At 41.5% G+C, this 15940-nt stretch overlaps 1 protein-coding gene across 7 annotated transcripts in view; it reads right to left on the bottom strand.

The window, feature by feature from the left end:
• Positions 1 to 15940, bottom strand: part of rps6kc1 (ribosomal protein S6 kinase polypeptide 1) — a 167785-nt gene that overhangs the window by 90856 nt on the left and 60989 nt on the right. For 2 of the 7 annotated variants that reach the window (XM_052098579.1, XM_052098583.1), the window contains exons 6-8: positions 8041 to 8337; positions 2155 to 2282; positions 1323 to 1415 (exon numbers count right to left, since the gene is read on the bottom strand). In XM_052098579.1, coding sequence (XP_051954539.1) covers positions 1323 to 1415; positions 2155 to 2282; positions 8041 to 8337 — 518 coding nt within the window. The remainder of the gene's footprint in view (positions 1 to 1322; positions 1416 to 2154; positions 2283 to 8040; positions 8338 to 15940) is intronic. The other 5 variants (XM_052098581.1, XM_052098580.1, XM_052098582.1 and 2 more) reach the window with 5 other exon arrangements.

Below are 15940 nucleotides of genomic sequence, written 5' to 3'. Positions count from 1 at the left end.
GCACAGTGACACCATCTGCACCAAAATGATGTTGTAGGTCTTTGGAGGTGGTCTGTGGGATGTTTGACAGTTCTTACCATCCTTCGCCTTTGTCTCTTTGATATTTTACTTGGCCTGCCACTTTTGGCCTTAACAAGAACTGTGCCTGTGGTCTTCCATTTCCTCACTATGTTCCTCACAGTGGACACTGACAGCTTAAATCTCTGCTATAGCTTTTTGTAGCCTTCCCCTAAACCATAATTTTGAACAATCTTTGTTTTCAGGTCATTTGAGAGTTGTTTTGAGGCCCCCATGTTGCCACTCTTCAGAGGAGAGTGAAAGAGAACGACAACTTGCAATTGACCACCTTAAATACCTTTTCTCATGATTGGATGCACCTGTCTATGAAGTTCAAGGCTTAATGAGCTAACCAAACCAATTGTGTGTTCCAATTCATCAGTGCTAGGTAGTTACAGGTATTCAAATCAACAAAATGACAAGGGTGCCCAAATTTATGCACCTGTCTAATTTCGTTTTGATGCATATTGCACGTTTTCTGTTAATCCAATAAACCTAATTTCACTACTGAAATATTACTGTCATTCAGTTATTTGATAGATCAAAATGAAATTGCTGATCCAAACACACAATTATTTATAAATGAAAATCATGGAAATTGTCAGGGGTGCCTAAACTTTTGCATACGCCTGTATAATGAATGCGTCAGTGTCCCAGTGGCTTTTCATATATTGGCAAGACAAGCCAGTCTCTTGCAGAACAAAATTTTCGGAACATCGAAGTTCAGAAATCATAATACAAAGAGTTTTGTGACAGTACACTTTACCCTAGCACATCATCCAGTGTCTTATCTGAAATACTGGATATTGGAATTGAAGCTATTTTAAAGGGGTCCTGACATTTTTTAAATATATATATTTTTTTAATCTTTCCTGAGGTCCACTGATAATGTGAGTGAAGCATTTCTGCACAAAAACAGTCATAATTTAATAATATATATGATAATTTTCCACCCTGTCTCTGACCTTCTGTCTGAAATACTCGGTTTTGGCCTAAGTGCCTCCTCAAAACTTCAACGTAACACTGTTACGACTGGCTAACATCGTGCAGCCCCTTAGATACAGCAATTTTTGAAACTCAATCGAAACAGAATGAACAAGCTCCACAACATTATAAAACTAAATTTAAGGGTTTACACATAACGCACATACAACACATTGCATCCAAATATATTAAACTGTTCACCTCAAGCACAATTGTTAAGAAGCAATGTCTGAGGGGGTTTCTCTGTATAGTGACTAAAATTAGTGATTCTTCTTACTCACCTTATCAATGACTCCCAGCACTCTGTAATGCTTAAGTTCATCTGAATGAGCCTGATCAGCCCACGAGCTGCCACAACACTGAGTGCCCAACACCTGCTTAGACAACACACACACACACACACACACACACACACACACACACACACACACACACACACACACACACACACACACACACACACACACACAAAATGGCACCACCACACAAACAGCACATAAAAAGCACACACAAACAACAAAGAAACAACACACAAACAATATGCAAACAACAAAAATAACACAATGTGCAAATAACACAAATAACTCACTCAAACAAAATGCAAACAACACGTGCAAACAACAAAAAAGACAAACAACACACAAGAAACAAACACCACCACCCAAACACATAAAAACACATGGACAACAGACACAACAACGTACCAATACAAAAAACATGAACAAAAATAACAGAAAAACAGCAGGCGGACAACATGCAGACACCGCAAGAAGAATACAACACACAAATGACAGGAAACAACATGCAAACACAAACAACACCCAAAAAATATATGCAATGAACAATTGAATAATATGCAAACAACAAAACATGCAAAAACATTGCAAATAACATGCAAACAACACACAAACATGCAAATAACACGCGTGAAAACCATACAAACAAAACGGAAACAACATATGCAAATCAACATGCAAAAAATACACAAACAAAAAACAAAAATGAATGAAAACAGGCAGACAACACAAACAACGTACCAACACGCAAAAAAAAAATGAGTGATGCTGTGTGTCGGATAAAGTTGTAGTTTGATTGTGCTGATGTCACACTCACACTGACCCTGTTCTGAGTGGAGTTCTGGCCCATACTGTCTCTGAGCTGCGTAGAAATGAGTTCGGCTCGCATCAGATACTTTGCTGTCTTTCTTTTCACAGACTCTCGTCTGCTGGGACTCACCTCTCCTGAATAACATGCAATAAACATACACACTAACTAAAAATTCAACAGGCGTTACAAAAAATAAACAGGCACAAAATTAACATATATGCAACAAACACACAGAAGACCTGTGCAAACCCTACACATGTTTTGTTCATATTCACTCACTGTTTGAAAAGAGTCAGTTTAGAACTTCATCACCCACCGAAACAAACTTACAAAGCCAGGGCAATAAAACAATGAATGTGGAATGAGGGTTGTGCCAAAAGGCATAGCAAGTAATTTATTAAATTAAAATGTCTGATATCCCTATTATGGATTATTATTATTATTAATAATAATTTAAACCAGGTAAGTAATGGTTTTACAGTATACCATGGTTTTAAAAGATGGTTTTCATAAGCCTATCATTGACATTTGCTCATTCACGGTATTGATTGAATATATAGTCAGGAATTTTTGCTGATTTTTCTAAAATCCACAAAGGAATAATTTTTACATTGTAAATATCAGTTCAATTAAAAGAGAATCGGCTTCATTTACACAACATCATACATTTCATGAGATGAAATAAATCTCTAAATTGCATCATTCTCCTCTTTCATTCAAACGTCATTCAAACCTTGTGTGATTGCACACCACAGCGTTAGAGACTGAACCCCTGTTTCTTCCACTCAAGTGGTTAAAGACTGCGGTGTGAGCTGTTTTGCATATTAAAAGACCCACAAGGCTCCATTAATGTTCTCTGTGAGCAACATTATTACACAGAATTTGCAGAGCTGAATGTAAATGAAAATAAAATATATAAAAAAATGATATCCCGTTTCATACAAAACACAGTTTTTATATATCCCGTTTCATACAAAACACAATATTTATAATCACTCACTAAGATTATAGGTGGACTAACATTTTTGCTGTCTCACTTGAAGCAAACAAATTTAAGCATTTACATGCAACGTCATGACAGGCAAACTGTTTGCTTATGCATTTATTTGCTTAAGTGCAACACTAAGTATACAATGTGTTTACAAACAATAAAACATTATATTTGAAAGTTCTTCAAATGAAATAAACTAGTTTAAGAAGTGATTTAGGGTGAGGTGCTAGAGGGTAATGCATGGAGTAGCACCTGCACTTGACCAGCTCCCACACCCTAATGAGGGAAAATAGCTAAAACTCTTTTCTTTCTGTTTCTTCTTTGAATTTACTAGACGAAAACTGGTGCTTAAGACCTGAACAATGAGCAAGATTACAAAAATGGTAGAAAATGTTCAAATTGTAGCAGATACCATCCCAGCTGAAGTGAGCAATCAAATGACTGCTGCCAACGAAGCCTGCTGAGACTTTAAAATTCTTGGACAATGAGGAAGATTAATTATATAAGACAATTCTTCTGGCTATTAAGAAAAGGGAACTCTAGAAGCCTCTTTGAAGGTGGTTCAGATAATGTTAGGGGCAAACACAAATCACATTACTGGCTTGGAAGAGACCTGCTCTGAAGAGTTATTTCTCACCTTTAGAAACTTTGCACTAATTTGTTGAAATAGAACATGATTCTTACTTCCAAGATCACTGACAAAATGTAAGAATAGCTGGTCTATATGAGAACATTGAACAAGGCAACCCAACTCAGTATATCTGAAATATTGCACACTAACTTCCAACACATGGTGAGAGTGAAATGAGCACACCACATTGGCTCACTTTCAGAGATTAAACAACGCATTGTGATTGCTGAGATTTACCATGATCCTGTCAAGGTCCATATTCAGCAACTTACCTGACCTTCTGGCAGAAGTGTCCAGACAACATAAACAATTTGAGTTACAGCGAAATTGAAAGCCAAGGGTATGAAATTTGGATTCCTTTATCCTGCACAACTCAGAAAATCTTTGAGGTAGAACTATGCGAGATATAATGAGATAAATGGGATGTTTTTTTTTCTTGTCCTTTTATAGAACTGAGGACCTCAGAAATAGACAAACATTTTTTTTTTTTATTGTTTAATGAATTAATATGTCACTAGCTGTCCAAATCTTGCTTAAAAGACAGGTTAATATGGGGTACACAAGCGCAATTGTGGGCTGGCAGCTGTTTTTCTTTCCTTACTAGAAAATGGTAAATGGTCTGCACTTATATAGCGCCTTTTTAAGGCTTAACGGTATTCAAAGCGCTTTACACTGAGATTCATTCACCCATTCACACACACATTCATACACCAATGGCAGCAGAGCTGCTATGTAAGGTGCTAGCCTGCCATTGGGAGCAACTTGGGGTTCAGTGTCTTGCCCAAGGACACTTTGGCATGTGGGCCGGGATTCGAACAACCAACCCTGCGATTAGTGGCCGACCCGCTCTACCAACTGAGCCACAGCCGCCCCATAAAAAGTGTTTCTTTTCTCTCTTGCTCCATCTACCACAAACAAACACAACAGTGATTCCATGATCAAGTGACGAAGAAAGGACTGCTTACAAAACAAACCCAGAAGGGACTTGTGACAAAAATGAAGTACTTTGCAGCCTTTGTAAGGCAGACTTTTAATTCCACAGAAGCACTTCAAGTCTTAACTTTCACCTAAAAGTCAAACACACGATAAATGGCACTGTTGAGGCACCACTGTGGAAGGCAACCTTCTTGGAATTCTCCCAGATAAGATCATTTAAACTCTGAATCAGTTGCTGCTGACCTTTCGAAGCATCAGCTTATGGTTACCAGACAATTCGGATAAAGTATCATTACGTGACACTTAGTAGGGGTGTAAAGGTATGATATTTTCATGGTATGACAATAATCACAAAAAATACTTTTATACTTTTACGGTATTGCAGGATCATGGTATTTAGGTACATTGCTTGAAAAAGCCAACATACTGATATTCTATTTAAAATTGTTATTATGTTGACTTGAAAGAGCCAACCTACTGATATTCTATTTAAACGTATTATTATGTTGGCTTGAGAAAGTCAACACACTGAAATTCTATTTAAAGTTATAATTATTTTGGTTTGAGAAAGCCAACATACTGAAATTCTTTTTAAACTTATTATGTTGGCTTGAGAAAGCCAACAAACTGATATTCTATTTAGTGGTGCTTGCAAAGCATCTCTATTGTAATCTCACATACTTATTATTAGGGGTCAAATAATAAGTATGAAGGGGTGAAAGACCCCTATTGTTTTCGTTAGTTTTCCTATTATTATTATTATTACGCTGCTTCTTCCACTCTTGAGTTTATGGCAACCCACAGAACCGCTTGCGGGAAAGTTATGAAATCTGGCACACAGATAGAGATTATGTTAATAACTATTGAACAGTGAGTCCTAGAAACAAATTTGTTTTCACCTCAGATTCCATAGCCCACGACGATTCGATTGCACCATATGACGTCATTTTCTAAAAAACCTACTTTTTCGAACTCGTCCTAGGCCGTTTCTTTTGCCTTATAACATTTGAACACTTAATAAACTTTATGTATTCAATGATGATTATATTATATTTTGCTAAATAATCTCATCCCTGTTTCTAAAAGATTTCGCTTCAAAGCAGTACCTAAATATGTGTGATATTATTTTCAATAAGCCATAAGAATAATATCACTCCAATAAGTGAATTAATCATAATTCCCTAATTAAAGCTACTTCCTTACAGTAGAAATTGTGAGCGGATATGTTGTATTATGATTTTAATGGTGTAGAATCTATTCAAGACAAACAATTTAGTTATTTGTCATTTATCTAATTTATAATGGTTGTCGAACGCGACTAATTCCATTATACATTTGATTGCCTAATAATGTACAACAAGGGCAGGTATGTGTCATCACCATTAGGCCCTGAGGTTACTTGCAGCGTTTTGTCACACTGCCCCCTACTGGTCACGAGATATGAAAAAGCAAATTTTTGCTTATAACTTCTGAACAGTTTGTCATAAAAATCATCAAATTTGTCTCATTAGATTCAGTAGGGCAAAGCGAGTCCAAAGATATGAAACATTTTGGACATCGGCCATTTTTAATTTAGTCCGAAAATGCTGTATTTTACGAACGACTTGGCGTATCGTTACGAAACTCGGTATGTGTCTTTGGCACCATGCTCTGTAGGGACTCAAAAAGTTTAGAGACATTATATTGCTATTTCTATAAATGCTAATAGCGATTGACTCCTTTTGCCTACTGTCATGAGTCAGGTCTTGATAGATTCCGTGGTTCATGCCGAGAACAATGTAACCAATTATGTCATGAACTTCCCGACCGCCATTTGTAAATGTTTTAAAAACATACTTATTCGAACTCCTCCTAGACTGTTTGTCCGATTTGCACGAAAATTGGCCTGCATCATCTAGAGGCACTCACGACAAAAATGTATTCACAGAATTTTGATAAACCATACGATTTTGGAATGGCACTTCAACGAATTCGACAAAGAACATGCAAAATTTCACTTGAGGCTGTATCTCCACAATGCTTTGAGGGATTGGGACGAATCTTGGTCCGTGTTATTACCATTAGCCCCCGAGGTTACCTGCAGCATTTTGGTGCACTGCACCCTTCTGGTCAGGAGAATCGATATTTTGGCTTATAACTCTTGAATGCTTTCCTGCATGATAACAATAATGCCCAGATACTACCTGAGCATTTTCAGAACAGTGCAACATACTGGACAAAAATGTAAAGAACCAGCTCTTTTAGTTCATTTTAAAATAAATCTGGTTCTTTTTATGATTGAAAATTTACATTTCCGAAATTCTCATACACTGTTCATCAGACTCTAACCAAAATCATGTCACAAGGTTTCTTTTGCTGCTCATGGTGCCGATAAGTGGCTTGACCCCGGTATCGCTGCTTGCAGCTATACTTATTCTTATTATTATTAGTGCTGCTTGCAAAGAAACACTATTGTAATCTCACATACTTATTATTATTAGTGGTGCTTGCAAAGCAACACTATTGTAATCTCACATACATATTATTATTATTAATATTATTATTAGAGGTGCTGCAAAGCATCACTATTGTAATCTCACTTATTATTATTATTATTCTGATGTATATCATTATGTTTACATCACTGTTTCAATCATCTGTTCAACAAACCCTGCTACTGAGTTCATATCTCGGCCTCCATGAGTCTCTCCGTTACACCTTTAACTTTTAAACCCTCATGCTTTTAAATTGACATTCTGGACTCCCCAGGAAGTGCTGTATGTGTCTGTTTGTAGACAAGTTCACAGTAGATTAAATAGCTTCTTATTCAAATTCTGGTAAAAAAAAAAAAAAGAGAAAAGAATTCTAAATGCATATTATAAGTGAACCAAACTATTGAGCATCTACATCTGAGATGTTGTTTGTGAGTAGCGCTCAAATATTGCGCACCACTGTGAAGGCTAAAAATAGGCACGCCTGGGTGTAAACAGAGCAGCGCCATTCACTGACGTGCCGGAGCTGTGTGTGCATTCTATATATTTACTTATAAAACACAGCTTTTGTGATTCACAGAGCTTTTGCACGTCTTCAAGTGGCTTTGAATAAAATGCACGAGTCATATGAACTCCTTTAATTGTGTTTTAATGGTTCTTTTATGTAATTTTTTTATCTTTGCATTAATTAATATGACTACCACACAGTATCGGATTTGGTTCGGGTTCCTCAGACCGATACTCGATCCATTTAAAAACTTCAGTATCGAAGCCAATACCGATCCAGGTATCGGATCATCGCAAGAACATTTTTAATAAAAATGGAAGTCAAATTGAAAATAAAAACTATAATAACCCTGTACCTTGCACCCCCTGTAGTAGCAGATCCACTCCTTTCCGATAGTATGAAAATGCAGCTGCAAACTCCTGCTCCACCTCTTTCTGTACAGCCAAAGCAATCTGCTCACTGGCTTTCTCCAGATAATCCTTCCTCCCTGTGCAGTTTCTCAGACTGGGGGCAAAGGTCACAGCACCACTTTTGCGACCAGACTCTACTGTCACATGGCTCAGGGACGTCACTGACTCTGAGCTGCTGAGCTCTGGAGATATGCAGCCTGATGCCATTCCATCATCCACAGCGGCCACAGTGTATGCATCAACTGCAAGACAATTCAGCTCAGTCACTACTGCCACCACACACACAAACTCAACAACATAATATTATAAAATACAAGAGCCATAACCCAATACTACTGAGATTCAAATAAAATTATGTTGGTGACTCACACGAAACCTCTCAAGATCATGTTAATGTCATATTTCACCCTCCCACCCCCAAACAAATTCCCCTTAAGCTAAGAAAGCCCTTAGTGACAACAGTCTTACATTTACAGAATAACTAAGGGTTTTATTAATGGGTTTCTTGCATTTGCATCCTGAACTTTTGTACAAAATTATCATGTTGACTGTCACAAATGTTTTTGTTTGATTAGTAACATTAGAAATTGTGTGATTTCTTATTCATTTCATGTTATAACATTTCTTTCCTTTCAATTGTAAAAATCCGGAAAATGTGTTTATTTCCAGATTTAATATCTTTCAGTCAGTCTCAATGAGTCAGACAGTTTTAAACCCCACTGTGTATGAGCGTGTGCTTGCTCTTTTCCCTTAATTATGTTGACTAGTGCAGTTTTGTCACAGTTTAATAGAGTTTAGCTTCTCATTCAGCTCTTATCTACAATAAAATACACAAAGTGATTAAGAGACAGGATTACATCAAGAGGTAGTTTGGGATGCAGGTATTTGGGACTTCATATAATCAAAATACACACTCCTCTCTCTGCTGTTGCTTGCATGAAAGTGATTACTGTCAGTACCCTATCTGTCACTCACTCAACGTTGTGTCGATGAGTTGACACTAGGGGTCACACTTGGGAGCCCAGACATCTCTGATCTTTGAGAAAAGGCCAATGAGAATTGGCGTATGGAATTTGCATGCCACTCCCCCGGACATACGGGTATAAAAGGAGTGCAGCTTGCAAACACACACTCAGATTTCTTCTTCGGAGCAGAGCAGACGCATTCACTGAGCTGAATCCTTCCAGCCATTCCATTCATCTCTCCCTTTCGCTAAAGCTGCTGGATCTATGGCGCATTAAAGTGGTTCTCCCCTTCGCACACTACGGTTGTGTCGAGCAACAATCCTAGTTGATACAGCAGAGCCTCCTATATATATATATATATATATATATATATATATATATATATATATATATATATATATATAGAGGACTAAACATGCAAAAATAATAAATAAATACATAAATAAATAAATGTAATAATAATTAAATAAAGGATAAATGTCTTGATAAAACAAATATAATTCGTTTTTAATGAAATTTATTCCTGAATTTATTTTTGTATGACTTTTTTTTCCTTTATTTATTATTTTCTCTTTTTATTTATTATTTTCTCTTTTTATTTTTATTCTTTAAAAAAATGTATTCTTTCATTTGTTTTTTTTTTGTTTTTTTTTTATTATTTATTTATGCATTCATTTATTTTTATATTTATTTATTCCCACATGTATTTATTTCTATATTTAAATATTCCCACATGTATTTATTTTTGTATTTATTCTTACATTTCTGTCTCTTGTATGATAATGATGTGGGCGGGTCCTGCTTACCATTGGCTTATTGTAGATTGACGCGTGTGCTCGATTACTCTTGTTGTGACGTTTTGATGTGACGTTAGGTCATAGCCATATCGCGTGTAAAATATAGCTATTTGTGGGGCTATAAACATAAGAGCTTAAGTCAAGCCAAGATGTATTGGTTATACTACAATCACAAAATAAATGGGGAGCTGTTTCTTCAACAAATCCACAAAATGAGCAATTTCATAAATGATATGATTTAACCTTGTCCTTTTTTTTTTTTCTGTGTATATAACTTCATATTTTGATGTCTGCAAATCCATAATATTGTTTTCTGTTGTTATGATTGTTCATTGTAAAAGATACAACCATGCTTCATTTCCCTGATCGTTTATGCATGTATATAAATCTATAGCTGACGCTTCACATATATCTAGAGAGCTGCGCGACATGCTAATGAAGTGGATAATCACGCATCAAATAACTGTTTCATATAGAGTAGAGGTGCTTATTGATGTTTTAGGAGAGCTGTAGGACGGTATGAATGTAGAAGCACATCCTGGACTGTTAAACTCTCTGCAAAACGAGTCAAAGGGTGCTAAGGTGGGACGTCCATCTGCTTCCGATAATACTATTGAGCTCTCGACCAATGATGCACTGGAGCTTTGCAAGGACCGCCTCCCTCATTTACATGTTGCACACAGAAAAGTAAAAATAAATACATGTATAAATAAATAAATATATATGGGAATAAATAAATATGGAAATAAATATATGTGGGAATAAATAAATATAAAAAATAAATTAACACAAATAAAAAAATATGCAAAATAAATGAATAAATAATTAAAAGCTAAAAAGAATAAAAATAAAGTTTAAAATAAATACAGAAAATAATAAAAGGAACAAAGTCATACAATAATAAATTCAGGAATAAATTTAATTGAAAACTAATTATATTTGTTTTATCAAGACATTTATTCCTTTAATTATTTTTGGATTATTACATTTATTCATTTATTATTTATGCATGTTTAGTCCTCCATATATATATGGAGGACTAAACATGGTCGTTGGTACAGTTTTCATTGGTACAGTTTGGGGAAAAAGTATTTGATCCTCTGCTGATTTTGTACATTTGCCCACTGACAAAGAAATGATCAGTCTATAATTTTAATGGTAGGTTAATTTGAACAGTGAGAGATAGAATAACAAAAAATCCAGAAAAACGCATGTCAAAAAGTTTATAAATTGAATTGCATTTTAATGAGGGAAATAAGTATTTGACCCCCTCTCAATCAGAGATTTCTGGCTCCCAGGTGTCTTTTATACAGGTAACGAGCTGAGATTAGGAGCACACGCAAGGTCCCCCTGCTCAAAAAAGCACATGTACAGGCCCGTCTGAAGTTTGCCAATGAATATCTGAATTATTCAGAGGAGAACTGGGTGAAAGTGTTGTGGTCAGATGAGACCAAAATCGAGCTATTTGGCATCAACTCAACTTGCCGTGTGTGGAGGAGGAATGCTGCCTATGACCCCCAAGAACACCATCCCCACCTTCAAACATGGAGGTGGAAACATTATGCTTTGGGGGTGTTTTTCCTAAGGGGACAGAACAACTTCACTGCATCAAAGGGATGATGGACGGGGCCATGTACCGTCAAATCTTGGGTGAGACCCTCATTTCCTCAGCCAGGGCACTGAAAATGGGTCGTGGATGGATATTCCAGCATGACAATGACCCAAAACAGGGAGTGGCTCAAAAGGAGTGGCTCAAGAAGAAGCACATTAAGGTCCTGGAGTGGCCTAGCCAGTCTCCAGACCTTAATCTCATAGAAAATCTGTGGAGGGAGCTGAAGGTTCGAGTTGCCAAACGTCAGCCTCGAAACCTTAATGACTTGGAGAAGATCTGCAAGGAGGAGTGGGACAAAATCCCTCCCGAGTTGTGTGCAAACCTGGTGGTCAACTACAAGAAATGTTTGACCTCTGTGATTGGCAACAAGGGTTATGCCACCAAGTACTAAGTCAAGTTTTGCAGAGCGGTCGAATACTTATTTCCCTCATTAAAATGCAATTCAGTTTATAACACTGTATATAATTCCTGGTTGCGATTGATATCTCTCCTTCGTAAGAGGGCAAGCTCACCGACTCAGTCCTTCTACCTATGGGTATGAGGCGGGGTCGGTTAGCACTGGGGGCAATATGGGAACATCAATAGGAGCTTCTCCTCCGGGTATTCCCCCACAGACCTCCCATTCCCAGTCATGCTCGTATGCTCTGACCGAGCTCTGGAGCGAGGTTGCCAGTCTGTCTCACAGCAGGCCCGCAATCTCGTTCGGAGCTCGTGACGAAGATAAGTTATCGATGATATGACGCTGAGGACTTGGCTAAGGACCAACTTCGCCCTCCAAGCAACAAAGGTCACGGCACGTGCTCTCGGGCAGGCGATATATACACCCTGGTGGTCCAGGATTGCCACCTTTGGCTCAACCAGGTCGAGTCACTAGAGGCTGACAAGGTTAATTTCCTTGATGCCCCCATCTCCCAGGTTGGGTTGTTTGGCGACACCATTGAAGACTTTGCCAAGCAGTTTTCAATGGTAAGGCTATACAACATATCCTGCCCCAGCAGAGCCACAGACCCCACACTTTTTCTGATCGTCGCCCTGGGTATCCCCCTGCGGCGTCAACAACAGCTCCACCACAGCCTGCACCCTGACACCACCCTTCTCATAGCCGGCCGCAAAGAACCCCAAGAATGCTTCGAAGCACCCCTTAGACGGGCAGCCCCGGGACTCGGGAAACTGCACTACAGGAGCTGGTAAGCAGACCACTCCCTCTCCCGCCGGAGGGTCGGGTGGAGAATCCTTGGTTTCATTTGACTTTTGTTCCACATTCTCAATAAAAGAGCAGTTTCCTCATTCCCTGGGCCCTATTTCCGGTCTCCCCAGCCATCGTTTTCACGGCCACCAATTCTCTTTGGCAGGTACGGCACCCCGGAACCGGGCCTCTCACTTCCGCGCACCCAGCCGTGGCACACACCTGCCCCCGATGTGATGGTCTCCATGGGCTACGAGGACAAAGATCTTCGTCCCCCGTCCCAGGCTGTTCTGGGAGCGTCACAAGGAGCCAGGTAAGTGCTTTGATGTCTCTAGACTCAGCACCTCGGGCTCCACCCCATCACGAGGCCCCGCCCGCTGGTATGTCCGACACAGTAGTTCCTTTGGTCCATCTCGCACAGAGCTTGGGGGCATGGCTTGCGCTGCCCAACCCGTCGTGCTGGATGAACAGGACCATCCTACTCGGCGTCCGCTTCACTGCGGTGAGAACGCCGCTGCCTTGTCTCGATTCTTCCTCGGCACAGACCCTTTCTCCGGTTTGACTTTGTACAGGCATACCTGTACAAAGTCCTCCCCTTCGGCCTGTCCTTGTCTCCTCGTGCCTTCACGAAAGTCACAGAGGCAGCCCTTGCCCTGCTAAGGGAAGTGGGTTTCCGCATCCTCAACTATCTCGACAACTGGCTAATCCTCGCTCACTCACCGGACATGTTGTGCGCGCACAGGGACCTGGTGCTCATGCACCTCAGCCGTTTGGGGCTTTGGGTCATCTGGCAAAAGAGCAAGCTCGCCCCGGTTCAGAGCATCTCTTTTATCTGTATGGAGTTAGACTCGGACTCGATGACAGCGTGCCTCACCAACTAGCGCGCGCACTCAGTGCTGCACTGTCTGCATGCGTTCAGACTGAATACGCTGGTCCCACTGAAATCCTTTCAGAGGCTACTGGGGCATATGGCCTCCTCAGTGACTGTCACGCCGCTCGGGTTGATGCATATGAGACCACTTCAGCACTGGCTACAGACCCGTGTCAAGAGCCGAGCATGGCGCCACGGCACATACCGCATTCTCTTCAAGCAGGCTTGTCACAGTCTATTCAGCCCCTGGTCAGACCTAGTGTTTCTACGGGCAGGAGTTCCCCTAGGCTAGGTCCCCAGGCACGATGTGGTTATGACAGATGCCTCCCAGCTTGGCTGGGGTGCCGTGTGCAATGGGCACTCAGTCGCTGGCCCTTGGACTGGCCGCGACTGCATTGGCACATCAACTGCCTCGAGTTGCTGGTGGTACTACTTGCCCTGAGAAGACTATTGCCGTTGATCCAAGTCAAGCATGTGTTGGTCCGGATGGACAACACAGCGACAATTGCGTACATCAACCGCCAAGGCTGCTTACGCTCTCATCAAATTTCACAACTCGCCCGTCATTTCCTCCTTTGGAATCAGCGGTGACTCAAGTCGCTGCGGGGCACTCACATCCCGGGCCACCTCAACAGCACAGCGGATGCGCTGTCTTGGCAGGTTATGCTCAGGGGAGAGTGGAGACTCCAACCTCAGGTGGTCCAGATGATCTGATTCGGCCAAGCACAGGTAGACCTGTTTGCTTCCCCAGAATCCTCCCCCACCTGCTTTGGTACTCTCTGACCGAGGCTCCCCTCGGCACAGATGCCATGGCACACAGCTGGCCCCTGGGGCTACGCAAATATCTGTTCCTCCCAGGGAGCCTACTTGCACAGACGTTGTATGCAAGGTCAGGGAGGACGAGGAGGAGATCCTCTTAGTGGCCCCTTACTGGCCCTCCATGACTTGGTTCTCGGACCTCATGCTCCTCACTACAACCCCCTCCCACCCCCCTGCAAATTCTCCCGAGGAAGGACCTTATTTCTCAGGGACGGGGCACCATAGGGCACCTGCGACCGGACATCTGGAATCTCCATGTCTGGCCCCTGGTCGGGACGTGGAAGACTTAAGTGGCCTACCACCTGCAATGGTAGACACGTTCACTCAGGCCAGGGCCCCCTCAACGAGGCACCTCTATGGCCTGAAGTGGCATCTGTTTGCTAAGTGGTGTTCTTCCTGAGGCGAAGACCACTAGAGATGCGTAGAAGGACCTTCCTTCCTGCAAGAGAAGTTGGAGGGACGGTTGTCCCCCTCCACCTTGAAAATATATGTGGTCGCTATATCGGGGCATCACGATGCAGTGGACGGTAAGTATTTAGGGAAGCACGATTTGTTCATCAGGTTCCTGAGAGGTGCGAGGAGGTTTAAAAAAAAAACCCTTTCAGGGATCAGGTGGTGAACCTGCAAGCGCTGCCCCTGCAGGAGGCAGACTCAGCCTTGTCATTGCTGTGTCCGGTGCATGCTCTCCGCTTTAGAAGCTCCGAGCAGCTCTTGGTCTGCTTCATTGGACAGCGGAAAGGAAGCGCTGTCTCTAAACAGAGGATTGCTCACTATCAACGCCATCACTATGGCATACCATGCCCAGAATGTGCCGCCCCCTGCTGGCCTGCGAGCCCGCTCAACCAGGGGTTAAGGCTTCTTGGGCGTTGTCCCGCTGCGCCTCTCTAGCAGACATCTGTAGAGCTGCATGCCGGGCAACACCTAAAACCTTTGCAGGGTTGAGCCAGTTTCGTCCTGTGTGTTATCAGGTGACACAAACAGGTAAGTTAGGGTCAGCTGGCCGGGTGTACGGCTTGTGCATAGTGCCTTTCCCCTCCCTTGAGGCGAAGACGTGCGCTCTTTCCCTGTTGCGTTCACAAAACAGTTAACCCTAGACATTCTTCCTCCTTAGCCCAGTGGCCAACGAGTCTTCGGAGAGGATCGGCGGCGCCCCAGTACATGTGTCACTTAGGCCCTCATACTGAGGTACATGCTCCACATGTGCTGTTTTCACCTTAGGTAACCCCGTGTGATGTATATTCTACTAAATCGTTTCCCCACTGGTAAACCTTGGGCAGAGGGCCCTCTCTCCCTGGTCACCGTGTTTGTAGTAACTCCTCCCCTCCTTGGGTAGGACCTACCTCGGCACCGCTCCGCACGACGTGCTTCCGCTTCGACTCGGTAAGACCGTGTGTTGTATTCCACTTAGAAGCTGGTCCACGAAGATTGCTTCGTGCCTGCCAGTGTGTTGGGGGTAGTTACGCGACGGCTTGCTGCGCTGGCTACGAGGCACATGGAGTTCTGCCCGTCTCGCACCGCCAGTCTGCGTAACTTGGTTCAGCTCTTGTGGCCTTTTCCATTGGGACCCTAGTGTCAACAATAGTGTGACAGATAGG

This window comes from Xyrauchen texanus, chromosome 30 (genome assembly GCF_025860055.1).
Source record: "Xyrauchen texanus isolate HMW12.3.18 chromosome 30, RBS_HiC_50CHRs, whole genome shotgun sequence".
Classification (NCBI taxonomy): Eukaryota; Metazoa; Chordata; class Actinopteri; order Cypriniformes; family Catostomidae; genus Xyrauchen; species Xyrauchen texanus.
The sequence above is the reverse complement of the archived record's forward strand: the minus strand, read 5'-3'. Positions and strand labels throughout refer to the sequence as shown.